The sequence below is a fragment of the Suncus etruscus genome, chromosome 6 (genome assembly GCF_024139225.1).
Source record: "Suncus etruscus isolate mSunEtr1 chromosome 6, mSunEtr1.pri.cur, whole genome shotgun sequence".
Lineage (NCBI taxonomy): Eukaryota > Metazoa > Chordata > Mammalia > Eulipotyphla > Soricidae > Suncus > Suncus etruscus.
This window is the reverse complement of record NC_064853.1, coordinates 33,130,762-33,152,593: the sequence shown is the minus strand read 5'-3', so window position 1 is coordinate 33,152,593 and position 21,832 is coordinate 33,130,762. Positions and strand designations below refer to the sequence as shown.

At 50.2% G+C, this 21,832-nt stretch overlaps 1 protein-coding gene across 1 annotated transcript; it reads right to left on the bottom strand.

Annotated features, from left to right (window-relative positions):
* Positions 1-200: 200 nt before the first annotated feature.
* Positions 201-21,744, bottom strand: TMEM53 (transmembrane protein 53). The gene is made up of 3 exons (XM_049774982.1): positions 21,550-21,744; positions 6,393-6,514; positions 201-1,618 (listed from the first exon to the last, which is right to left on the bottom strand). The coding sequence occupies exons 1-3, from the start codon at positions 21,608-21,610 to the stop codon at positions 926-928; spliced, it is 876 nt and encodes a 291-aa protein (XP_049630939.1). The 5' UTR covers positions 21,611-21,744; the 3' UTR covers positions 201-925.
* Between the last annotated feature and the right edge of the window lie 88 nt (positions 21,745-21,832).

Genomic DNA, 21,832 nt, shown 5'->3' with positions numbered 1-21,832 from the left:
TCCAGGCGGCACTGCCACCTGTTGGCCATAGCCAGGAGTGCAGCCACAGCCTACAACAGAATTGGGATGTCTGGGAAGGCCTGTGTTAACCTGTGGGGACAGGATCCAGTCGTGGAGCTCTCTGGACAGCTCTCCTTCACTATCTACCACACGTTGGAAGCCCATTCCTGCCCCCAGAACTCCTCAAATCACCACAGTAAGCATCTCCATCTGGATTTATTGAATACCAAGTTGTTTCAGTACCACACAACAGTGCCTGATAGAATGCTGGACAACAAGTGACTGAAGTTGCCTCTCCTGCCTCCAAAGATGCATGTGGCTCCCCGAGGGAAACAAGGTGTTGCAATAATGACAAAGGCCCCAGACACCCACAGTGCCACTGCCTGCCTGCTCCCCACTCCCAACCCTTCCTCACATCTGGCAATCTTCCTGGATCTGGTGGTTTCTAGCTTTGCTGCCCCCAGTTCTGTATCCCCAACTTCCCTTCTGGCCTCTCGTGCAGTGGGTAGGCAGGTGGGCAAGTCTCAATGGGTTCCACAGGGACTGGGGGCTTTGCTATGGATCCTAAACAGCAGACACTACAATGGCCTCACCCTTCTTTGGCATCTATCCCAAAAACTCACCCTCAATTCCAGAAACCAGTGATCTATCCTGGGCTCATCCTCAATACCCCCAGGCCCCTACCAACTTTACTAACCCTTATAACCCTGGGAGTTACTAGTCTGGCCAGTGGACGTATCTGAAACCCACAGGGCAGAACTCCTACAGTCACACAAGGACTGCTGCCCCCTAGGGGCTGCAGTAGCCATCACAGTGATCCCGAACACAGGACCCTGGGAATTCTCTACAAAGGGGACCATGCAGTTCTAAAAGGCTGAAAGGAGCTGAACACATCCAGTGTCAGTTGTGGGGAGAAGGTGGGCACTTATTTATGGGGTACAGGTGAGGGGGTTGAGCGAGGTACCCCACTATGGACACAGCTGCGCATGAAACTGACACAGAGGCTGGTGTAGTGCGTGGGGAAGTCGCGGAGGTGACTGACATGGGCTGATGACACAAAGTCCACAGAACGCACAGAGACCTGGTGTGCCTGGCGTGCTTCAACCATGCGCTCCACATCCCTGGCCAGGACCACCTTGTCAGCCCGGGAGTAGAGGTAGAGCTCGGGCCAGCGAGAGGCTGAGTTGAGGAGCCTGTCGTAGAAGTGAGTGTGGAAGAGGGCGGTGAGTGGAGCCAGCAGGATGTGGAACAGGACTGCCACCAGGGTGAAGGCCCCCTGGATCAGCAGGCGCAGCATGACCGGCCAGCGCCGCAAGATGGCTTCCAGGGCCCGCAGCGCCCCCACAAGGTTGCTGTCACCAGGCCCGCTGTCAAAAATGGTGCCCACCACACACAGGTGGCAGAAGCGCCGGTGGGTGTGCAGGAGCTCCAGCACATGGCGATACAGCATGGCGCCGGCATTGCTGAAGACATGGAAGAGCAGGGGCTCCTTGTCCACCTCGTGATCAAAGAGCAGCTCCAGGAGCTTCTGAGCCAAAACACGAAGCGAAGGGAGGCCCAGGGACTCGGAGAAGAAGACCATGTGCCAGGGGGCAGTGTAGCGGATCACGATGCAGCCCTGGGGAGGGGAGAGAGGCCTGATGGGTCCTGAGGAGCGACGGAGGATGGCTGAGACAAGCTAAGGGCCTTGCAACTACAGATCCTGCAGGCCCATTAGCCCAGCAAGGCTTTCGGCCTGGCTGTGGCCTGGGCACCTCCTCACTCCTGGTACTACAGGTGCCTTCAAAAGGGGAAATGCCAGGGGCCAGAGTGATAGCACAGTGGTAGGGCATTGGCCTTGCATGTGAATGACCCAGGAGGCATCCCATATGGTCCCCCAAGCCTGCCAGGAGCGATTTCTAAGTGCAGAGCCAGGAGTAAGCCCTGAGCACTGCCAGGTGTGGCCCAAAAACAAACAAAAAAAGTGAAAGTGCCCAGGCCTGGTGGGATCATCTCTTCAGGCTGGCCCAGTGCCCTCAGCCTTTGATGGTAAGGTGAGGGCTGAGCCCAGAACATATTCAGAAACATCTGGCCTGCTCCTTCTTGCCCAACCTGGGGAAGATATAGCACATTTAAGGCCTTGGTGTTTGGCTACACCCTGCTAGGTGACTCTGCCCTACCTGGTGCTCATCTAGGTACAAAGAGGTACCCCATAAAAGACCCTCCTGATGAAACACAGCACATAGGCCCCACACTTGACCACCAGGGGTCACTCATGAGCCAGGCCTACATGAAGTCAGGCTACCTCCAGCTGGGCTCAGAGAATAATCTAGACATGGCCTCTGGCCACACCCAAATCCATCCACTCCTCCCACTCTCCCGAAATTTGACATACCATAATGGGATAGTACCTTAACTGTGATGCCAGCGCATACCTGCAATGGCTCACACTTGGCTGTGGCTTAACACAAAGTGTAGCAAGCACCAGGGGCAAGGTTTTCAATTCTAAAACTGCAACCAAATTCAACTTGGTTCCTCAATAGCCAGGTTGAGAGCATCAGTCTCCAGACCATCTAGATAGGTCAGAGCAGGCACCAAGGCCCCTGTCTGAGTCCCAACTTTTCTTTTTAACCATTCCAGGGAGTGGGAGAACCTTTTGTGAGGGAAATGGGAGTGGGGTAGACTTGGCTGAGATGGGTCAGGGTCAATTCCAGGTGCCACCAATTGTCTTCATATCTGAATCTGCAGGAAAGAGCCACTTGATGTGTCTGGAGAAACTATGCATCTTGATGCCCAGACTAGCACCTGGTACAAAGAACACTCCCTGGGGGGAACAGTGAGTGATAGGGAGGAAAGTGGCCTTGGCAGTGTCTGGATGCCTCTGGAATGACAAGTCAGCTGGGGGAAGCCTGTGCCCACTCTGTCTCTGGTCTCACACCTGCCCAACCCTACAGTCACTGCTTGCACCAAGGCCCCAGCAGACCTCAGTGCCCCATCCAGGATCAGGATGCTGGAGTGGGACACTGGTAGCCCCTTTCACAGACCCCATAAAGGTGGGAGAAACGTCATTCCCTGACCCTCCAACCTGCGTGGAGCACAAATGCAAACACACCCACCTCTATCAATCCAGGTAACCCTGGATGGGGTCCCAAGCTTTCCCCACCCTTCCCCAAGCTCTAGGGTGGGAAGGGCACAGGGTGTAGGGCGGGCAGATCCTGGCTTCTGGCTCTCTATCCATCCTCTCTTGAGCTGGAGGCTAGCTCCTGCCGCATGGGGTTTGGGGAGACCCCATGTGGAAGGCCTTCTTCCTAATTTGGGTGCGCTGGGAGCCCTGATAGGCCCCCAGCCTTCCCCTCTTCTGCCCCCGGCCTCCAGGCCTTCTGTGGTAGCAGCCCAGGCTGCCAGACAAGGTGAGTGTCCAGTGGTCCCTCCTGGATGGGGTCCCAATCTTTCCCCGCCCTTTCCGAAGCTATAGGGTGGGAAGGGCACAGGGTGTAGGGCGGGCAGATCCTGGCTTCCGGCTCTCTATCCATCCTCTCGAGCTGGAGGCTAGCTCCTGCCACATGGGGTTTGGGGAGACCCCATGTGGAAGGCCTTCTCCCTAACTTGGATGCGCTGGGAGCCTTGATAGGCCCCCAGCCTTCCCCTCTTCTGCCCCCGGCCTCCAGGCCTTCTGGGGTGGCAGCCCAGGCGGCCAGACAAGGTGGGTGGAAAGGGTGGGAAGGGCACAGGGTGTAGGGCGGGCAGATCCTGGCTTCCGGCTCTCTATCACCACAAACCTCTTCAGGCAAAACAGCTGCAGACACATGCCACCTCTGCTCATCCAGGCAACTCCTGTATAGGTCCCCTGAAAAGCACAGCATCCCGGGCCCGGAGAGATAACACAGCGGTGTTTGCCTTGCAAGCAGCAGATCCAGGACCTAAGGTGGTTGGTTCAAATCCCGGTGTCCCATATGGTCTCCCGTGCCTGCCAGGAGCTATTTCTGAGCAGACAGCCAGGAGTAACCCCTGAGCACCGCCCCGTGTGGCCCAAAAACCAAAAAAAAAAAAAAAAAAAAGCACAACATCCCCTTAGTCCCCACACCACTAAAGGGTATGAACCAGCATGCTGCACTCCTCCAGAAATGGGCACAACACATGCACGCATACACACTTCTCACTCTACGAGCATGTGGATGACTCGGACCCAACTGAGCTATGCTGTCTGGCGCCATTGCCTGTGCATGCACATGGCTTGCCCTGAGAATCCCCACACTCCTGCGAGAGGCACACACATCAGGCCTCCTGCACCCATAGCTCTGCGATCGGTCACCTTGAGGTCTCTGATGTGCTGCTCCACAGCCACTTCCCCACCCGGATTCTCTAAGAAAAAGTCCCTGTTGCCAGGGAATCTGGGTTTGGCTTTATGTCAGCTCTACATCCTCTTCCCTCAATCCTGCCAGTCTCTTTTCTCAGGCTCACACTCAGTCCTGGCCCAAGACCCTACTCTGCAAAAGCCACCTCCCTCTCCTAGCATTTGTCTCTTCTTCTCTCTGGACTCCTACTCAGACCAACTTCACAGTATCTTTCTTTTTTTCCCTTTTCCCTGTGCTGGGGATCAAACCCAGGGCCTCACAAATGTGAGGCATGTGGTGCTTGTACTGCTGAGCCACATCTCTGCCTTTATAATGTTCTCTCTCCCTCTTCTTCTTCACCCCTTAGATCGATTTTGATTTTCCTCCCTCCACCTCACCCTCTCCAATGAACTCCAATACTCTAATCTCTAACCATTTTGCTCTTAGCAAGCCACTCCCAGCCCTTAAATGATCAGATCCCAGGACACCCCCCCCCCCAGCCCTTTCCTCAACAGTGCCCCATTTCCCAAGGCCACTTCCCAGCCTATTCTGCCAGAAGCCCCTCTATCTGCTCCTTTCCTCACAAGACTTGCCATGTCTTCTGCTCCTCAGAAACTCTGTCCCAAGACCACTTGTCCTTGTCCCACCCATCCCCCAGACAGTCACCACTCCTCCCATCATCTAGTGTCATCATCTCAGAAGCAGTTCCCCCACCACTAGGCAAAAACCTGCTTCACCCCTGCCCACATTCACCAGCTCTGCTACCCAGACCTAAGGGGCTCCTAAATCCAACTTCTCCCTTGTGCCCACTGTACTGGCTCCTACCTACTATGCTCCCCTATTTCCATGGTGTTCCCCTATGTCACAGTGCTAGCTTACTCCTGACTTTCAGAGCTTTCCCTACCCATCCTTGCCCCATTCTGCAGGAAAGGGACCTGGGAAGCACCCACCTAAGATCACACCCCTTCCTTGGTGCCCCAAGGGCCCTTCCCAGTCTCACAGACACCTGCCCTACCTCTGTCTGAAGCTATTGAGAACCCCTGCAGACTAAAACCCTCTAAGACAGGAATGGGGCTCAATGTAGACACACCTTGTACATATGAGACCCTGGGTTCGGTCCCTAGGGCTGCAGGAAATAAAAAAGCTCAGAAGGGGCCCGGAGAGATAGCACAGCGGTGTTTACCTTGCAAGCAGCCGATCCAGGACCAAAGGTGGTTGGTTTGAATCCCGGTGTCCCATATGGTCCCTCGTGCCTGCCAGGAGCTATTTCTGAGCAGACAGCCAGGAGTAACCCCTGAGCACCGCTGGGTGTGGCCCAAAAACCAAAAAAAAAAAAAAAAAGCTCAGAAGAGGTAAAGTACCTCTGCTTTGTTCTTGGGGGAGTAGACCTCAAGCTCAGGGGACACTTTCCTCAGAACCCCACATACCTTGGGCACGAGGCAGATAAGGGTCAGTGGAGGGAGAGTGAGGGCAGGGGATACTTGCAGGCCTTCCTCCCAGGCAGCCACCACTCCTCTCAGGCTAGCTTCTGGCTGGTGGCTGACATCAGCTGCCTCCATGTCACCCCCTATGGGAGGTCTGTGCTCAGGAGAGAAGGGCCCATGACATGAAGGGGGTTCCCCAAAGGCACTCTCCAGGGATCACAGCCTCTATGTCCAAATCTGGAGCAGCCTACGAAGAAGGAAAACTGCCAGCCTGGATCTCATTACCAAAGGGCCCCGGATCAGCTCTAAGACAGAAAGTCACCTGGTCAAGTGAGGAGACAGGCCAGGGGTTCAGACTGTGCCCAAAGAGATAGTTTTCAGCCAGCTGCCACTCAAGGTTTAGTAACTTCACAGGCCCAGGGGACTCAGGGTAGAAGAAGGAAGATCAGAGGATAGGAAGAACAGACAAGCTATAGAGCAGAAGCGAACTGCTGAAGGCCCCAAAACCACTTGTCTTCCTCATAGACCAATCTAAGAACTTCTCCCAGGTCTGCCCCCTGCTGGTCCTCCTCCATGGCAGTGCAGAAGGTAGCAAAGCCTCAGAACTGCCTACAGAGAAACTTCCAGAGGGGGCCTGGCCTGAGGCAATACTCACCCTTTTGTGGTAGATGGCGCTGTACTTGGCAAGGTTCTTGTCCGTGCAGCCGCCCCATCCCAAGAGAATCACCAAAGGCTGCCGGGTCTCAGCCTCCTTCCCTCCTTGGTTGGAACTGTTCTCTGAAACACAGAATAGGGGATTTGTCAACAGCAGAGCTGGGGTGGGGGGGGGCAATCTAGAGGCTGCAGCCATGTGCCTGCTCCCACAAGATTCCTTTAGGACTTCCCATCTACAGTCTCTAGGACTTTCTAGAGCACCACGGGGCACTTGGAAAATCTTTCTTCATTTTGGGGGATTTTGTTTTGGAGTCACATCCAGCGGTGCTCAGGGGTTACTTGTTGTGGGCTTGAGGGACCATATGGGATGCTGGGTGTTGAACTCAGGTCAGCTGCATGCCAGGCTAACACCCTATTGGCTGTACTATCACTTCAGCCCCTCCTTTCTTCATTGACTCAAAGACAGACTAGGTGACACTGTGAATCTTTTCCTCCAATCCCAGGATAACAAACAACAGGACTTGAACCAAGTTTAATCTCTTTCTCCTTCCAACAATCTCCCACAACCCCTACTCCGTAAATTCCATCCTCCCCTCTACATATACCCACACACACATAACTTTGTCAGCTGGAATTTTTTGTTTTGTTTTGGGGTGCCGCACCCAGCTATGCTCAAGGATTACTCTTGGATTTGAGCTCAGGGACCACAACATGTGCTGGAGATCAAACCAGAGCCAGGCACGTGCCAGGTAAGCGCCCTACTGTTGTACTATATATGTCTCTGGCCAAGAGCTGAAAAAGTGCTCAATGAGTTTAGATGTTGTTATAAAAATCAAAAGAAGGAGCCAAAGAGATAGCACAGTGGTAAGGTGTGCACGCAGCCGACCCAGGACAGACGGTGGTTGGAATCCTGGCATCCCATATGGTCCCTCGATCCTGTAAGGAGTTATTTCTGAGCACAGAACCAGGACACCCCTAAACCTAAACGGGTGTGACCCAAAAAAAAATCAAAAGAAAAAAAATCTTACGTGACACATGAAAATGACGTAGGTCTGTGTGCCCACAAGTGAAGTTCTATTGAAGCATGGTACAGTACAGGACTATTTTCTTCCAGAATAGTGAAGGTGGGACTGGTGTAACAGCACAGACAGTAGGGCATTTGGCTTGTACATGGCCAACTGGATTTGATCCCTGATACCATATATGGTCCCCTGACCCTGCCAGGAGTGAAGTCAGTTGTAAGTCTTGAGCACCACTGGGTATGACCCAAAAACAAAAAATATTAAACAGTGGAGGAGCCAGAGAATGTTGGGGGATAAGGTACTTGCCTAGCATGCAGCTGGCCCTAGTTGTATCCCTCAGCATCACAGAGGGTGGCTGAGCATGCTTCATGTGGGCCTCCCAAAATATAAATTAAAAAAATAATAGCAGGGGCCGGGCGGTGGCGCAAGAGGTAAGGTGCCTGCCTTACCTGCGCTAGCCTTGGACAGGACCGCGGTTCGATCCCCCGGCGTCCCATATGGTCCCCCAAGCCAGGAGCGACTTCTGAGCACATAGCCAGGAGTAACCCCTGAGCGTCACCGGGTGTGGCCCAAAAACCAAAAAAAAAAAAAAAAATAGCAGATAATAAAAGAGGACTGGTAGCATAGACAGTTAGAGATGGTGCATGGAGTCGGGATGACCAAGAGGACTCGGAAGAAACAATGAGGCCCTGCTCTGACTCCATGAGCTGAGGAGGAAGAGGATACTCAGTGGAGAAGTGGAGAAGCCACAGAACAGGACTGGAGAGTCCCTGCCACAGCTATGTCATTCTAGACTAGAGAATAGTAATGCCAATGCTGAGCCTGAGCCCATGGATGTCAGGAGAGACCATTAGGACAGAAGAGGAAACTGAGACTGAGGAAGAGAAGCCGCTGCTCATGTTCCCCTGCTCCTTGAGCCCAGCCTTCTCAGGGGCTTTGGAAGAGGCCCCACAACCTAAGGGCTCAGACCTCGTTTGTTTCCCACCATCCCAGTGCATACACACACACACACACACACACACACACACACACACACACACACACACACACACTCACTCACTCACTCACTCACTCACTCACTCACTCACTCACTCCCTGCAGAGGCTGCCTGCAGCAAGTGGTCGGCCCTCCCAGAAGGCCTGCACCTACCCTGCCAAGGATCAAACCACTTGGTGTGCTGGGCTGCCACCCTGGGATTTATGGGTGCTGCTGGGGGCCTGGCAACAGTAAATTTCGAGGCTGGTTAGGAGGGCGGTAAATATAAATCACTAACCTTTGCACAAAAGGAAGACCACAATTTCCTGCGGAAATTAATGTGATTGAAAAGTTCACGTTCCTGCTCTCCAGCAGGGGGGATGCAGCCTGTGGAGATTAACTGCCCGCACCCCCGGGGATCCCAGAGCTCCTGCCAAGCTGTGCTAAGCCTCTGAAGAGAGATGAGGATCGAGGGACAGGGTCCTGCAGCTCTAACTCGGAAGCCTGAAACCCTTCCGGCTGGCCCTGGGATCTCAGACAGCTTCTCCAGAACCTTGCTGGGTAATTGCAGGGAATCAGGCTCCCAGCAGTCTTGGGACAAGGTCACAGCCCCCCTTGCTGTGTTATGAATCTCTGGGAGCCACCCCAGGATGTGGGGTGCAGATGTCTGAGTATGAGCTTCCCTCGCCTCACCACCCACTGCCCACCCACCTTCTCAGGCCTTTTCAGGTACCACCACAATATAGAGACAGAGGGGCTGGAGGTTTTCCCCAAATCACAGAGCAGATTGACCCTGGGTTAGAATGTTGTAGCTAGGCTTCCCTGGCCCTCCCAGAGGGAAAGATTTCTTTGTTTAGTTTTGTTTTGTTTTTGGCCATACCTGGTGATGCTCAGGGATTATTTCTGGCTATGTGCTCAGAAATTGCTCCTGGCTTAGGGGACCATATGGGATGCTGGGGGACCAAACTGGGTCCGTCCTAGGCTAGCACAGGTGCCACCGCTCCGACCCCAAAGATTTCTTTTTGTTGTTGTCGTTTTGTTTTGTTTTAGGGACACATTCAGTGGTGCATGGTCCTGGCTCTGCACTCAGGTGCTGGAAGAACTAGATGAGGCACCAGAGACTGAACCCATGTCAGGCATTTGCCAGGCAAACTCCTATGCACTGTACTCCATTGTGCTCCTTCCAGCCCCACATTTGAATTGCATTCTCTCTGGTACCATGGGCTTCACCCGGTCAAGAAAGGACTCTTCAGCTCTTCTCCATAAAGAGAGCTCAGGTCAGGTGTTCCACACCCACAAGCCCCACCTCCCATGGCCTGATAGAGGGAAGTGGCATGGGTGGCTGACCCTCTAAGTGGCTGGTCCTTTGCCTGCAAGCACCTGCCAGCCTGGACACTTCCTCCTCACACAGCCCTTTTCCCTCTCCTGGAGCCATACTGCCCCCTGTGTCTACACAAGGAACTGTCCTCCAGAAAAGCTCAGGGACTCTGTCTGAGAATGGGGCTGAGAGTGACTGTGTTCAGGAAGGGCGTTTGCCATGCTAGCCGCACACAGAGGAGCAAGAACTGCCCTTGGGCAGATATGATGAGGCCTGGACACAGCTAGCAGCTGTGGGAGACCAGAAAGCTTGGGAGAAGTAGCAGCAGGAGAGAAAACTGCCAAGAACAGGACTGAGGACAGACCCTGTGTCACTTCTATGCCCACACCTTAGAACTGGGATCTTATTCTACAGCAGGACAGAATGGAGAAAGGCTCTGGGACTGGGATTGGTGAGATGTCACGTGGATTCGTGGCTTACACAACTTTTTGCTTAATCTCTCCCATAGCCAGTGACCCAGTGGAGGTGGGGATCCCTCTGTCCCCTAGGCTGTGACTTTCCCAGTAAGCTTTCAGTAGCTTTCCCACCCCTCAGTGGCTATGCATTGAATGAATACACATGTATCTGTGCAGGACAAACCCAGTTCCTTCTTGCTACCCACTGCCCTTGGCAGAGTAATAAAAGGAAATGCTATGGTGGTTGTCAGCATCATGATTCCTGGCCCCACCAATACCAGGCCCTATTCCTCTGTGCCTATCCCACTGGACACAACATCATCTCCTCTCCAGGCCAGAGCCAGCAGTAATTTTGTGCAATCCTAAGGCACTTTATCTACCAGCTCATTCCATGTCACCACTGTCAGGATCCTCACTTTGCAGATGAACAACTAGGACACAGCATTAGAAAGGGAACAGAACTCATTAGCAGTGAAAACAGAGTCTAGATCAGGGTTCTGACTTAAGAGACCATCCAGATTGGACTGGAGTAATAGTACAGCAGTAGGGCATTTGCCTTGCATGTGGCTGACCCAGGACCGACCTAGGACTGACCCGGGTTTGATCCCCGGCATCCCATATGGTCCCCAGCCTTCCAGGAGTGATTTCTGAGCACAGAGCCAGGAGTAACCTCTGAGGACCATTGGGTGTGGCCAAAAAAAAGAAACATAACAAAACAAAGAGACCATTCAGACTGTCATCAGACTCAAACCCACAGGCTGGGGCCCATGCTGGAACCCTGAAGATGCAAGTCTTCTCCCTAGTATTTCTAGGAAGCAACCCCAAAATGAATGCCATACATACACACACATACACACACACACACACACACACACACACACACACACACACAAAAGGCCCCTAGACAAAATAAAATCTCCGCAAGTTTTGGGCTCCAAACATCTGCCCACACAGCCTCAGTGGCACCCCTGAGGTCAGCCCTTACCTCTGTACCCAACCCTTGCTGAAACTGGCCTTGCAAGAATCCTGACGGAATCCTCATGTGTTTTCTCATTAGCTCCTGCAGCCATCCTGTGAGCTTGCTATGACTGCTACCCCCATTTTACAGATAAGAAAGCTGAAAATGAGAGGGGATTCTCTTGCCCCAAAAGCATGCAGCCAGGAAGCAGCAGAGAATTCTAAACAACACTGTCATCCCACCTCCCTACACTCCATCTGTTCCTCACCCAGCAGGACAACCCTCATGCTTGAGCTTAACTATAGTCCATCCTACTTGCCAGGTAGTTCACTGTCACTACCAGGAAGCCCCTCCTGATTTCCTTAGCCACCCTTCTTCATCTCACCCCCCCCCCCAATCACCAAACTGGGTTCAAAGTCCCTTCCCCATAATGTCACACATCCATTCTCACCACATCACCACACATTCATATGGCACTGACAGTGTCCATCAGGAATAGATAGGAGGAAAGTAATGGGTGAGGCAGGAGGTACCAGAGGCCTGAACCAGGACAAGAGATAGGCAGGAAGAGGAAGGGAAACATAAGGAGAAAAGAGTGACAGAAATTTTAGAGCATGGACTAACTCTCAAAACAGTCCAGTCCTTGACCCAGTAATTAATTCTAAGAAAGTAGATCATAGGACCAGAGAAACAGTAAATGAGTCAAGGTGCTTGCCTCACACTCAGCCCACATCAGTTTGATCCCTGACACCACACACAATCTCCCCAAGCACTGCCAAGAGTGACCCCTGGAGGGAGGGAGGGAGGGAGGGAGGGAGGGAGGGAGGGAGGGAGGGAGGGAGGGAGGGAGGGAGATGAAGGAGAAAGTATAAAGGGTTGGAGCACATGCTTTGCATGTAGGAGGCCCAAGTTTGATCCCTAACATTTCATGGCCACAGGTGTCAACAGGAGTGATTCGAGTCCTTCCAGATGTGACCCAAAAGTGAGAAAAAAATTGCAACCCACATATCTGTCCAAAATATTAAAAAAATGAAAAAATAATGTACAATTCAATGAAAAAGACAATCCAATTTTGAAGCCAGAGAGATAGCACAGGGGCTACAGCTAATGCTAGTTCCATCCCCAGCACCATATGGTTACACAAACACCACCAGGAATGATCCTGAGCAGAGCACCAGCAATTGTGGTTCAAATACACCACTACCACCCCCCAAAAGACAATCCAACTTTATAAGGAAAGGATCAGAATGAACATTTCTCCAAAGAAGATATATAAATGGCCACTATGATGAAAAGATGCCCAACACCAAGGACTTTAGGGGAAAAAAAAAAAATCAAACCCATAATAAGAGGCACTTGATACCTGCTAAGATGATTATCTTCAAAAAGTGAGATAAGGGGCTGGAAAGATAGTACAGGGATAAAGTTGTTTGCCTTGTACAAGGCTGACCTGGGTTTGGTCTCTGGCAGATTCATATGGTCTGCCAAGCTCACCAGGAGTGATTCCTGAATTCAGGAGTAGCCCCTGAGCATCACCAGTTGTAGCCAAAAAAAAAAAGTCAGATAATAACAAGGGAAGGGGCCAGGCGGTGGCGCTAAAGGTAAGGTGCCTGCCTTGCCTGCGCTAGCCTTGGACGGACCGCGGTTCGATCCCCCGGTGTCCCATATGGTCCCCCAAGCCAAGAGCAACTTCTGAGCACATAGCCAGGAGTAACCCCTGAGCGTTACCAGGTGTGGCCCTAAAACCAAAAACAAAAACAAAAAAAAAAAAAAACAAAAAACAAGGGCTGCTATGCAGGTGGAAATATCAGAGCCCTCACTCACTGCTGTGAGAAGAGTAAAAGGGACAGCCCGAGGAGGCTTTGCCCATACCTCCGAACACTAGGCACACTGTACTATATAACCCAACACTTTAACTCCTATGGATCTATACTAGAGAGACCTTTATCCTATAACCTATGACCCTTATATCCATGCAAACCCGTGCACCAATGTTCACAGCAGTTTTCTTGCTATAACTGGAAGTAAAGTGTGGACCATCTGTGAAGCAAAAATCAGTTAGTATAAAAAGGAGTAAAATGATGGCACATGTCACAAAAAGATGAACCTTGAACACAGATACTAAGTAAAAAAGCCAGTCCCAGAACCGATTGCACGACTGTGTTTACATGCAATGTTCAAGTACCATATTTTCCGGCGTATAAGATGACTTTTGAAACAAAAAAAAAAGTCAACCAAAAATCGGAGGTCATCTTATACACCCAGTATATCCCGAAAAATGTTTCAATATGCCGCTAAATGAAAATTGTCTGAATATTGCCACAAAACGAATTTTCCAACTCGATCCTGCACCAATCACTGCAAGGCTGCTCGGACCGTCTCTCTAACTCAGTCAATCCAAGCAGGCTTTTTAGGCATGCAAATTAGACAATGTTCTGGACCCGAATCTACACTGTCAAAAGCCTGCTCAGATTGGCCAGAGTCAGAGAGGACGTCTATTACAGTATAACCTCTGAACCTTTGCTTGTTGTGATTGGCTCACTGTGGTACGTACAGTTGCAGCACAGGAACATTCTGTCTGATACAGCGAATATAGGCCTAAACCTATGTTTTAACTGCAAAATTAGGGGATCATCTTATATGCCAGAAAATACGGTAGGTAAATCCAGAGACAGAAGTAAATTAACAGTGACAGGAGCTGGACATGAAGGAATGAATGGGGTAATGACAAATGGAAGATATCTTTTTGAGGTAGTGAAAATATCCCAGGGTTAGACGGTGGCAATGCTTGCAATTCTGTGATTGCACTCAAAACCAATGAGTTGCATTTTTTAGAATGGCACATTTAATGGTATGTGAGTCATATCTTAGTATGGCTATTATTAAATGAATTAACAGTGCTACATTAAATGAAAAAAAGGTTAAAAAGCAGTGTGTATATATATAACAGAAAATATATGTATACAGTAAGTACAAAAGCAATTATTTCTGAAATTAGCTATTTCTTTTTCATAATTTTAACCCATTTTATAAAATCAATCTATATTGGGGCCAGAGCAGTGGCGCAAGCAGTAAGACGTCTGCCTAGTGCACACTAGTCTAGGACGGACCACTATTCGATCCCCCAGCGTCCCATATGGTCCCCCAAGCCAAGAACAGTTTCTGAGTGCATAGCCAGGAGTAACCCCTGAGCATCACCGGGTGTGTCCCCCCCAAAAAAAGAAAAAAGTTCAATCTATATCACTGTGCAATGAGATTTAAAATGTTCTTTTGGGGGCTACAGTGACAGGTTGGGCATTTGCCTTGCATGCAGCCGACCCAGGGTTTGATCCACAACATCTCATATGGTCCCCGAGCCTGCCAGAAGTGATTTCTGAGTGCAGAGCCATGAGTAACTTCTGAGCACTTGCCAAGTGTGGCCCCAAAACCAAAACAAAATGTTCTTTTTAAAATGATTGGAGAGGGGGAGGCAAAGCAATAGTACAACAGATGGGGCATTGCCTTGCATGTGGCCAACCTGGGTTCAATCCCCAGCATCCCATACAGTCTCCCTATCCTGCCAGGAGTGATTCCTAAATGCAGAGCCAGAAGTAACCCCTGTGCACTGCCAGGTGTGGCCCCAAAATATACAAAAAACCATAGGGAGGGATCAGAGCAATAGTACAGTGGGTAGGGTATTTGCCTTACACACCACAGGCCCCCAGTTCAATCCTCCCCATTTGTTCCACTGAGACTACCAGGAATGATTCATGGGCACAGAGCCAGGAGTAACCCCTGAACACCACTAGGTGTGGTCCCAAAACAGAAAATAAAAAAATAGATAACTAGACAGAGAGGGGATGATGTCATCAGAATCAAAACAGCTGAGAAATCAGAGGGGTTTGGACATCCAGAAAACTCATGGAAAAATCTGCAGCTCTTTTCAACCCTGACACCTTTTTGGGGGGCAATAGGGGTGTGTGTGTGAACCATATAAAATGTTCTCAGGGCTTACTCCTGGCTCTGTATAAGGGGATCACTCCTGGAGGTGCTCAGGGGATCATCTGTGATGTCAGAACTTGCATCAAGGTTGGCCACAAGCACGGCAAGTGTCTTGTCCACTATACGGTTGCTCTTGCCCAATGTATGTTTTTTTGTTGGTCAGAACCAAATTATAATCCTTTTATTTTATTTAATTTCTTCTTTGGGGGGGTCACACCTGGCAGCGCTCAGAGGTTACTCCTGGCTCTATGCTCAGAAATCACTCCTGGCACGCTCAAAGTAATATATGGGATGCTGGGATTCGAACCACCATCCTTTGCAGACAAGGCAAATGCCCTACCTCCATGCTATCTCTCCAGTCTTTTATTTAATTTCTTAGGCCACTTAGGAACTGTCCTGAGTTTAGTGCCTGTGGGTAGCTCCAGTAGTGCTCAGGGGTCTATGTGGTAGTGAAGATAATACCCAGGTCTCTTATATACACAGTATATGCTTAGCCCATAGTTAGCTGAGCTATCTCCCCAGGCTATGCTGTCTTTTTAAAATGCAGGCTATAAAAGGACCCCAAAGGTCCTTTATGCCCAGAAATACTGAAGTCGCACTGTTCTATATTTAAACCAAATTATTTTATTTTTTTTAACTTTTTGAAAGAACAAGATAGGAGAGTAGTATAATTCTCAAAGTACATACGATATAAAACTGTGCCTGGGCTTTAAGTCTCTGACTCTGCCAAGAATAGCAATGAAAGAAATCAATTTCCTTATCTGGGAAATGGGGTTAATAATACAGAGAATTAAATAAGACAATGACAACAGAGGGCTCAGCAAGGTACCCGGCACAGAGAAAGTTCAATAAATTGAGGTTATTATTATTACTTCACGAGGAATGCATGCTTGCTGTAGAAATGGAGAAAAGAATTGCTAATAAAATTGGAATCACGCTGTTTTGTAATCTGCTTCCATTTAGCAATATATTGTGAACATCTCCCCCTGTCAGTTTCTATATTTCCAAACCATTCTTTCTAGGGGCTGCAGCACAGCTATGAATATTCCATAATTTATGGCGAATCTCCCATAATGGGCAAATCTCCCATTACAAGGACGTGATATTGTTTCCAATTTTTTGCTGTTATAAAAAGCCTTTAACAGACCCCTTAACCGTGCCCAGAAATGGAACCATGTCCAGAACTGCCCGGGTGACTGGGCGCCAGACACATCAATTGGGAATGGAGTTCCCACGCTGAAACCTAGCGTAATTTGGGGCCAACTACTCCAGTCCTCCACCCCACCCCCAGTCTGCTCCTCCTCTGTAAAACCAGCTAAGAGGACTCCCCAGGATAAGTCACATCACCAGGGGATTCCTACATGGAAGCTGAGAGTGCAGATACCCTCTGATACCTCTATCCCACAATAATGTTTATTAACATCTGAAAGAAATTATTATTCAAATAATGGAAAGGGAGTGAGAGATTTTACAGTGTGTGAGGTGCCTGCCTTATGAACATCCTGCCTGGGTTTAATCCCAGGCACCTCAAACGGTCTCAAGCCCTGCCCAGGAGTGATCCCTAAGGGCAGAGTTAATAGTAAGCTCTGAGCACCATTCCGTGTGGCCCCAAAAAGCAAAAATAAAATAAAGAAAAAGCATCCATTTCTTCTTCCTTTTTGAGCCACATCCAGCAGTGCTCCGAGTTTATTTCTGGCCCTGTGCTTAGGGATCACTCCTGGCAGGCTTGGGGGACCATTTCTGGTGCCAGAATTAAACCCAGTCAGACACATACAAGGCAAATGCCCTACCTATTGTATCACTATCACTCCAGCCACAACTGTTCCTTTTTTTTTTTTTGGGGGGGGGTCACAGCCAGCAGCGCTCAGGGGTTATTCCTGGCTCTACATTCAGAAATTGCCCCCTAGAGACTCAGGGGACCATGTGGGATGCCAGGATTCGAACTACCATCCTTCTGCATGCAAAGCAAATGCCCTACCTTCATACTATCTCTCCGGCCCACACCTGTTTCTTCTGGGCAAGATGGGGGTCCTGCGGATAAAAGAAAACTCAGATCCCAATGCACCTTGACAGGGTCTTTGAGATGACTTTTTTTTTTTGGGGGGGGGGGGCCATACCCAGCAGTGCTCAGGGGTTACTTCTGGCTCTGCTCTCAGAAATTACCCTGGTGGTAATCAAGGGACCATATGTGATGCCGGAAATCAAACGAAGGTTGGCTTTGTGCAAGGCATGCATACTATCCACTATACTATGACTCTGGCCCCGAGTTTGTTTTTTTAATCTCATTTTCTGCTTGGGATAGCAGGCCCCTCTATCAGCCAGGGCCCACTAGATCCTATCAATCCTCCAACAGCTCAGGTCCACTCTGAGTCAGTCCCTTCCAGGAAGCTAGAGTTGTACCTACACCACACTAGGTTGTTGTCCAGGTGCCAGTGAGCACTCCAGCAGTGCTCACAGGTCCATGGGGTGCCACGGAACAAATTCAGAGCCTTGTACATGTTAGGTATGTCCTCTACTCCTTGAGCCATCTCCCCAGAGTCTACACTTTTGTTTGTTAGTATTGGGTCACATCCAACTGTCCCACTGGCTCTGTGCTCAGGGATCCCTCCTGTTGGTGTTCAGGGATGCCAGGAGTTGAACCTATATCAGCCACATGCCCGATCCTCTGTACTCTCTCCAGTACTGAGTCTACATTTCTTGATCTGTGCCAGAAGAGCAGACTTTTCTCATCCCTTCTCTCTGTGACCCCTGGAAGGCCTTCTTCATACCCTCTGCCCAGTCTGTGAAGTCTATAAATTATTTCTGAACTGGATCCTGACTGTGAAGGAGGTCAGGTGCCTTTAAGCAGACCTGCCTGGCCAAAGGAGGGCAGAGAAAGCTGACCTCTCTCTAGCTAGGAGGCAGCGCATCTCTGGCTTAGGTCCCAGTACTGTCAAGTGACGCCACTCCACTCACTAGATACCTCATCCTTGCCAGGACCAGCAACTTAGGAGTCCTAAAGAATTTTCCTCAGGGAAATAAGAAAGAAAATAGGGGTCAGAGAGATAGAACAGAGGTAGGGCATTTGCCTTGCACACGGCAGACCCAGGACAATGCTAGGTTCAATTCGCAGCATCCCATATGGTCCCCCGAGCCTGCCAGGAGCAATTTCTGAGTGCAGAACCAGGAGCAACTCCTGAGTGCTGCTGGGTGTGGGCCCCCCAAAAAAAAGAAAATACAAGGGTCTGGAATGATAACTCAGTGGTAGGGTGTTTGCCTTGCACACAGCCAACACAGGACCAACCCTAGTTCGAACCCTGGCATCCTATATGGTCCCCGAGCCTGCCAGAATTGATCTGAGTGCAGAGCCAGGAGTTACCCCTGAATGTCACCGGATGTAGTTCAAAAACACCAAAAAATTGGTGACAAGAAACCTGTTCCAGCAAAAGACCAGGCAGATGACCTTGGCATGAGCAGCCACAGAACACTGGCTGGTGGAAATACCAGCAGGAGGGACAGAACCTGCCCAGCTGGGCTATGAATGATTTCAGACCTATAGCTGCTTCCAGCTCACTGACAGGCCAGCAACAGCTGCTCACCTCTCTATCAACTCCCAGCAGAGCTGGTGCTGAGGCTCAAACACATGGAAGCAAGTTCAAAAACCAAATAATGCCCTACATAAGTATATCCTACATATGTCCCCCAAACTGGTCAGTTATTACAAAAGAGAGACAGGGCCCCAAAGAAGGCCATTCTCTGAAGCCATATCAGACTGGAGGGGAACTTTTCCCAGATGGGAAGCAAATGCATTCAGGAGATCAGTATGCTGTTAACTCCTTCCAAGGGTCCTACACTCACCAATTCAACTGAGGGGAGAGGTAATACACTTAGCAGGGAAGGGTGTGATGAACTAAAGTCGTTCCAGAGAATTGATCCAAAAGACGTTAGTAGAGCACATCAAAGAAAGAACAGCTATAGGTCCTGAGTGATATCACAGCAGTAGGGGTCAGCATGTGGCTGACCCAGGTTTGATTCCTGGCATCCCACATGGTCTCCTGAAACTGCCAGGAGTGATTTCTGAGCACAGAACCAGGAGTTACCTCTGAGCGCCGCTAGGGTGTGGCCCAAAAACCTAAATAAACAAATAAATAAACATAAAAAAATAAAAAACAAATAACAGCTGAAGGAGTCCAAATTTCCTTTGAGAAGCAAGATTGAAGGTTGGGAACTGGAGCAACAATACGGTGGGTAGGGCATTTGTCTTGCACACAACCAACCCAGGTTCGGTCCCCAGTACCAAACTTGGTACTTGGTCCCCCAAGCACTTCCCAGAGTAATTTCTGAGTGCATAATCGGGAATAACCCCTAGCACCACCAATGTGGCCCAGAAAAAAATAAAGAAAAGATAAATTACCTTGATCTGTGTTCTACCCAGCATAGCCCTCTAACCCTGTAATTAGTAATATCGTGAAACTACCTACTCATAACCCTTCCCCAGGGAAAGAGCATCTGTGTGAGTCACTTCTAAATTGCTGGCAGCAAATCCACAGCCAGGACATAGTTGCTGAACTGAAAGCAAGAATGACCAAAAGGCCTGCTGGAGCTCAAAAGAAGGAAGTTCTAAGAATCCCAGTGACCAGCAACAGGCCAGGAAGTTGGGAAGGAAGCATCCTATTAGAATCTGAGGCCACAGGATAAAAGGGTCCCAAAATTTCTTTCAGTTCTTGGCCTCAGCCTCCTGGAGCAGTAAACAGAGCTGCAGGCAGACACCCCTGGGACACACATCCTGCCTCTGTTGACCCTGATAAATCCTGTGAGTTAGTCTACTACTCCTACACTACAGGGCAGTAATCGGACTCAGAAGGTTCAGTAACTTGCCAATCAGCAAACTGGCAAGAGGCAGGGATGAAATGCAAACCAGGACCACTGGGAGGCCCAGCTGGAATGCAAGAACATTCATTCCTCCGCCTTCCTAGCTAGGCAAAAGGCAACAGCTGTCCTTAGCAGCTGAAAGTTCTAATATAATACTCGGGCTTGCTCCTTGGCAGTAATAATAGCTGATTTTATCTTCCACTCATGTCAAAATTTCTCCAACTTATTTTGACATCTATCAGCCCAACAAGCCTAGCCAACAGATCCAACTCTTGGGAAATACAGTTGATCTAGAGATAAATCAGACAAAGAGGGAATAGTGGGAAGCAAGGTCATTCCAGACAGGAAATGGCAAGAGAGCAAAAGCAGAGAAGCAAGGGGCAGGTGGACAATCACAGGCTATTTGGAGTTGCCAGAACATAAAACCTGTGCAGCAGAAGGACACAGTAATCAAATAGGTAAGTGGTGGCTGCTAAATTATGATAGCCTTTGCACACCATGGAAGGAATCAGACTTGATTTATCCTGAGGGCAATAAGGAGCCACTGAAGGGTTTTATGTGGAGCCGTGATAAGATCAAGCCTCTGCATCTAGCAAGAGAAGGGGTTGGAGAGTGGAGGCATGAAGGTGATACTGAAAATTGCTGGCAAGAACCCTGCTGGGCTCAGGTTGGTAGCCACTTCAACCACCATAATTCCCTGTTTCTGGATCCCCAAACTACCCAATTTCCCAAGAACCAAAATCTGTGGGGCTGATCACCCAGTTGTGCTCACACCTCCCTTGAATGTTATTGAGGTATAACCAAGGGAGAGAAATAATGCTCAGCCCCAAACTCCACCAGGTGCCAGGCACTGTCCTGGGTCCTTAAGACATCCTATCTCAGGTGAGGGGATGGAGCATTGCAATTCCGTGCTCAGGGAACCATCAGGAACAGTATTGCAAATCACAGAACCTTGACCAATAAAAAGTTATGGCAAATTAGCATGGTTGTGCAACCGACAACCCTATGAGGAAGATTACCATCAGTCACCCACGTACTGCGGATGAGGAAACTGTGCGGATGGCAAGCCAAAAGGCATGTCAGTCAAATAAAAGAAAAGGTGTCAGGATTAGAATCGAGTTCCACCATAGGCCCACAAGAAAGCTCCTCAACCCCTAAGAGTGGAGTGAGGAGAGATGAGGGTAGGTTCTGAGTCAAGTTTCAGAGAGGATCCCAGGGAAAAAAGAAACAGTAGATCAGAAAGACCCAGAAGGAGGCAGTTGGGCCACAAACAAAAGAACCAGGAGACCCTGCCTTTCTCTGCAGCCTGCAGGCCTAAGAATTCAGACAAAAAGACAGACTAGAAGAGAGGGTCATGACCTTGCAGAGGGCACAGGAGGGGGCGTGGCTCGAAAGCGAAGTGGGGAGGGGGTCCCTCTTGGGGTGTGGCTTATAAGGGGCGTGGTCCTCTGCACTCCCGGACATACGGGACCCTATCAGGAGGCGGGTCGCGAGAGGGGCGTGGTCTCTGGAAGGGCGGGGCCACAGTTGCGCTCGCAGGCCCGCAGATTCCCTTAGAGTCCCGCCCCCACGCCAGGGTCCAAAGCCCCTTGCCATACCCTGACTCCGGCAGGGCTCCTCCGGGATTTCGATGGTGTAGTTCAGCTCAGCCGAGGCCATGGTGAAAGAGGCAGGCCCTTGGCGCAGGAGGCCTCCCACCGGAACTCCAGCTCGCGCGCCCCGGCCTCACCCGGAGCCTCCCGAACGCCGACCAATCAGCGCCCACCTCCCTCGAAGCTACCCAATCCCCGAGGGACGCTCCCTCCCTAGCAACAAGCGAGTCTTTCGGAGGCTCGGCCCTAGCAACCAAGCCCCGCCCCCTCTCGATCTTTGGCCAGCTCC

Excerpts from the sequence above, each read along its gene's own strand:
- TMEM53 (XM_049774982.1), bottom strand. The coding sequence starts at position 21,610 with ATGGCCTCGGCTGAGCTGAACTACACCATCGAAATCCCGGAGGAGCCC. Across the intron at positions 6,515-21,549 it reads GGAGCCCTGCCGGAGTCAGG|AGAACAGTTCCAACCAAGGA; the intron begins GTATGGCAAGGG and ends TCTGTGTTTCAG. Across the intron at positions 1,619-6,392 it reads GCGCCATCTACCACAAAAGG|GGCTGCATCGTGATCCGCTA; the intron begins GTGAGTATTGCC and ends TCCCCTCCCCAG.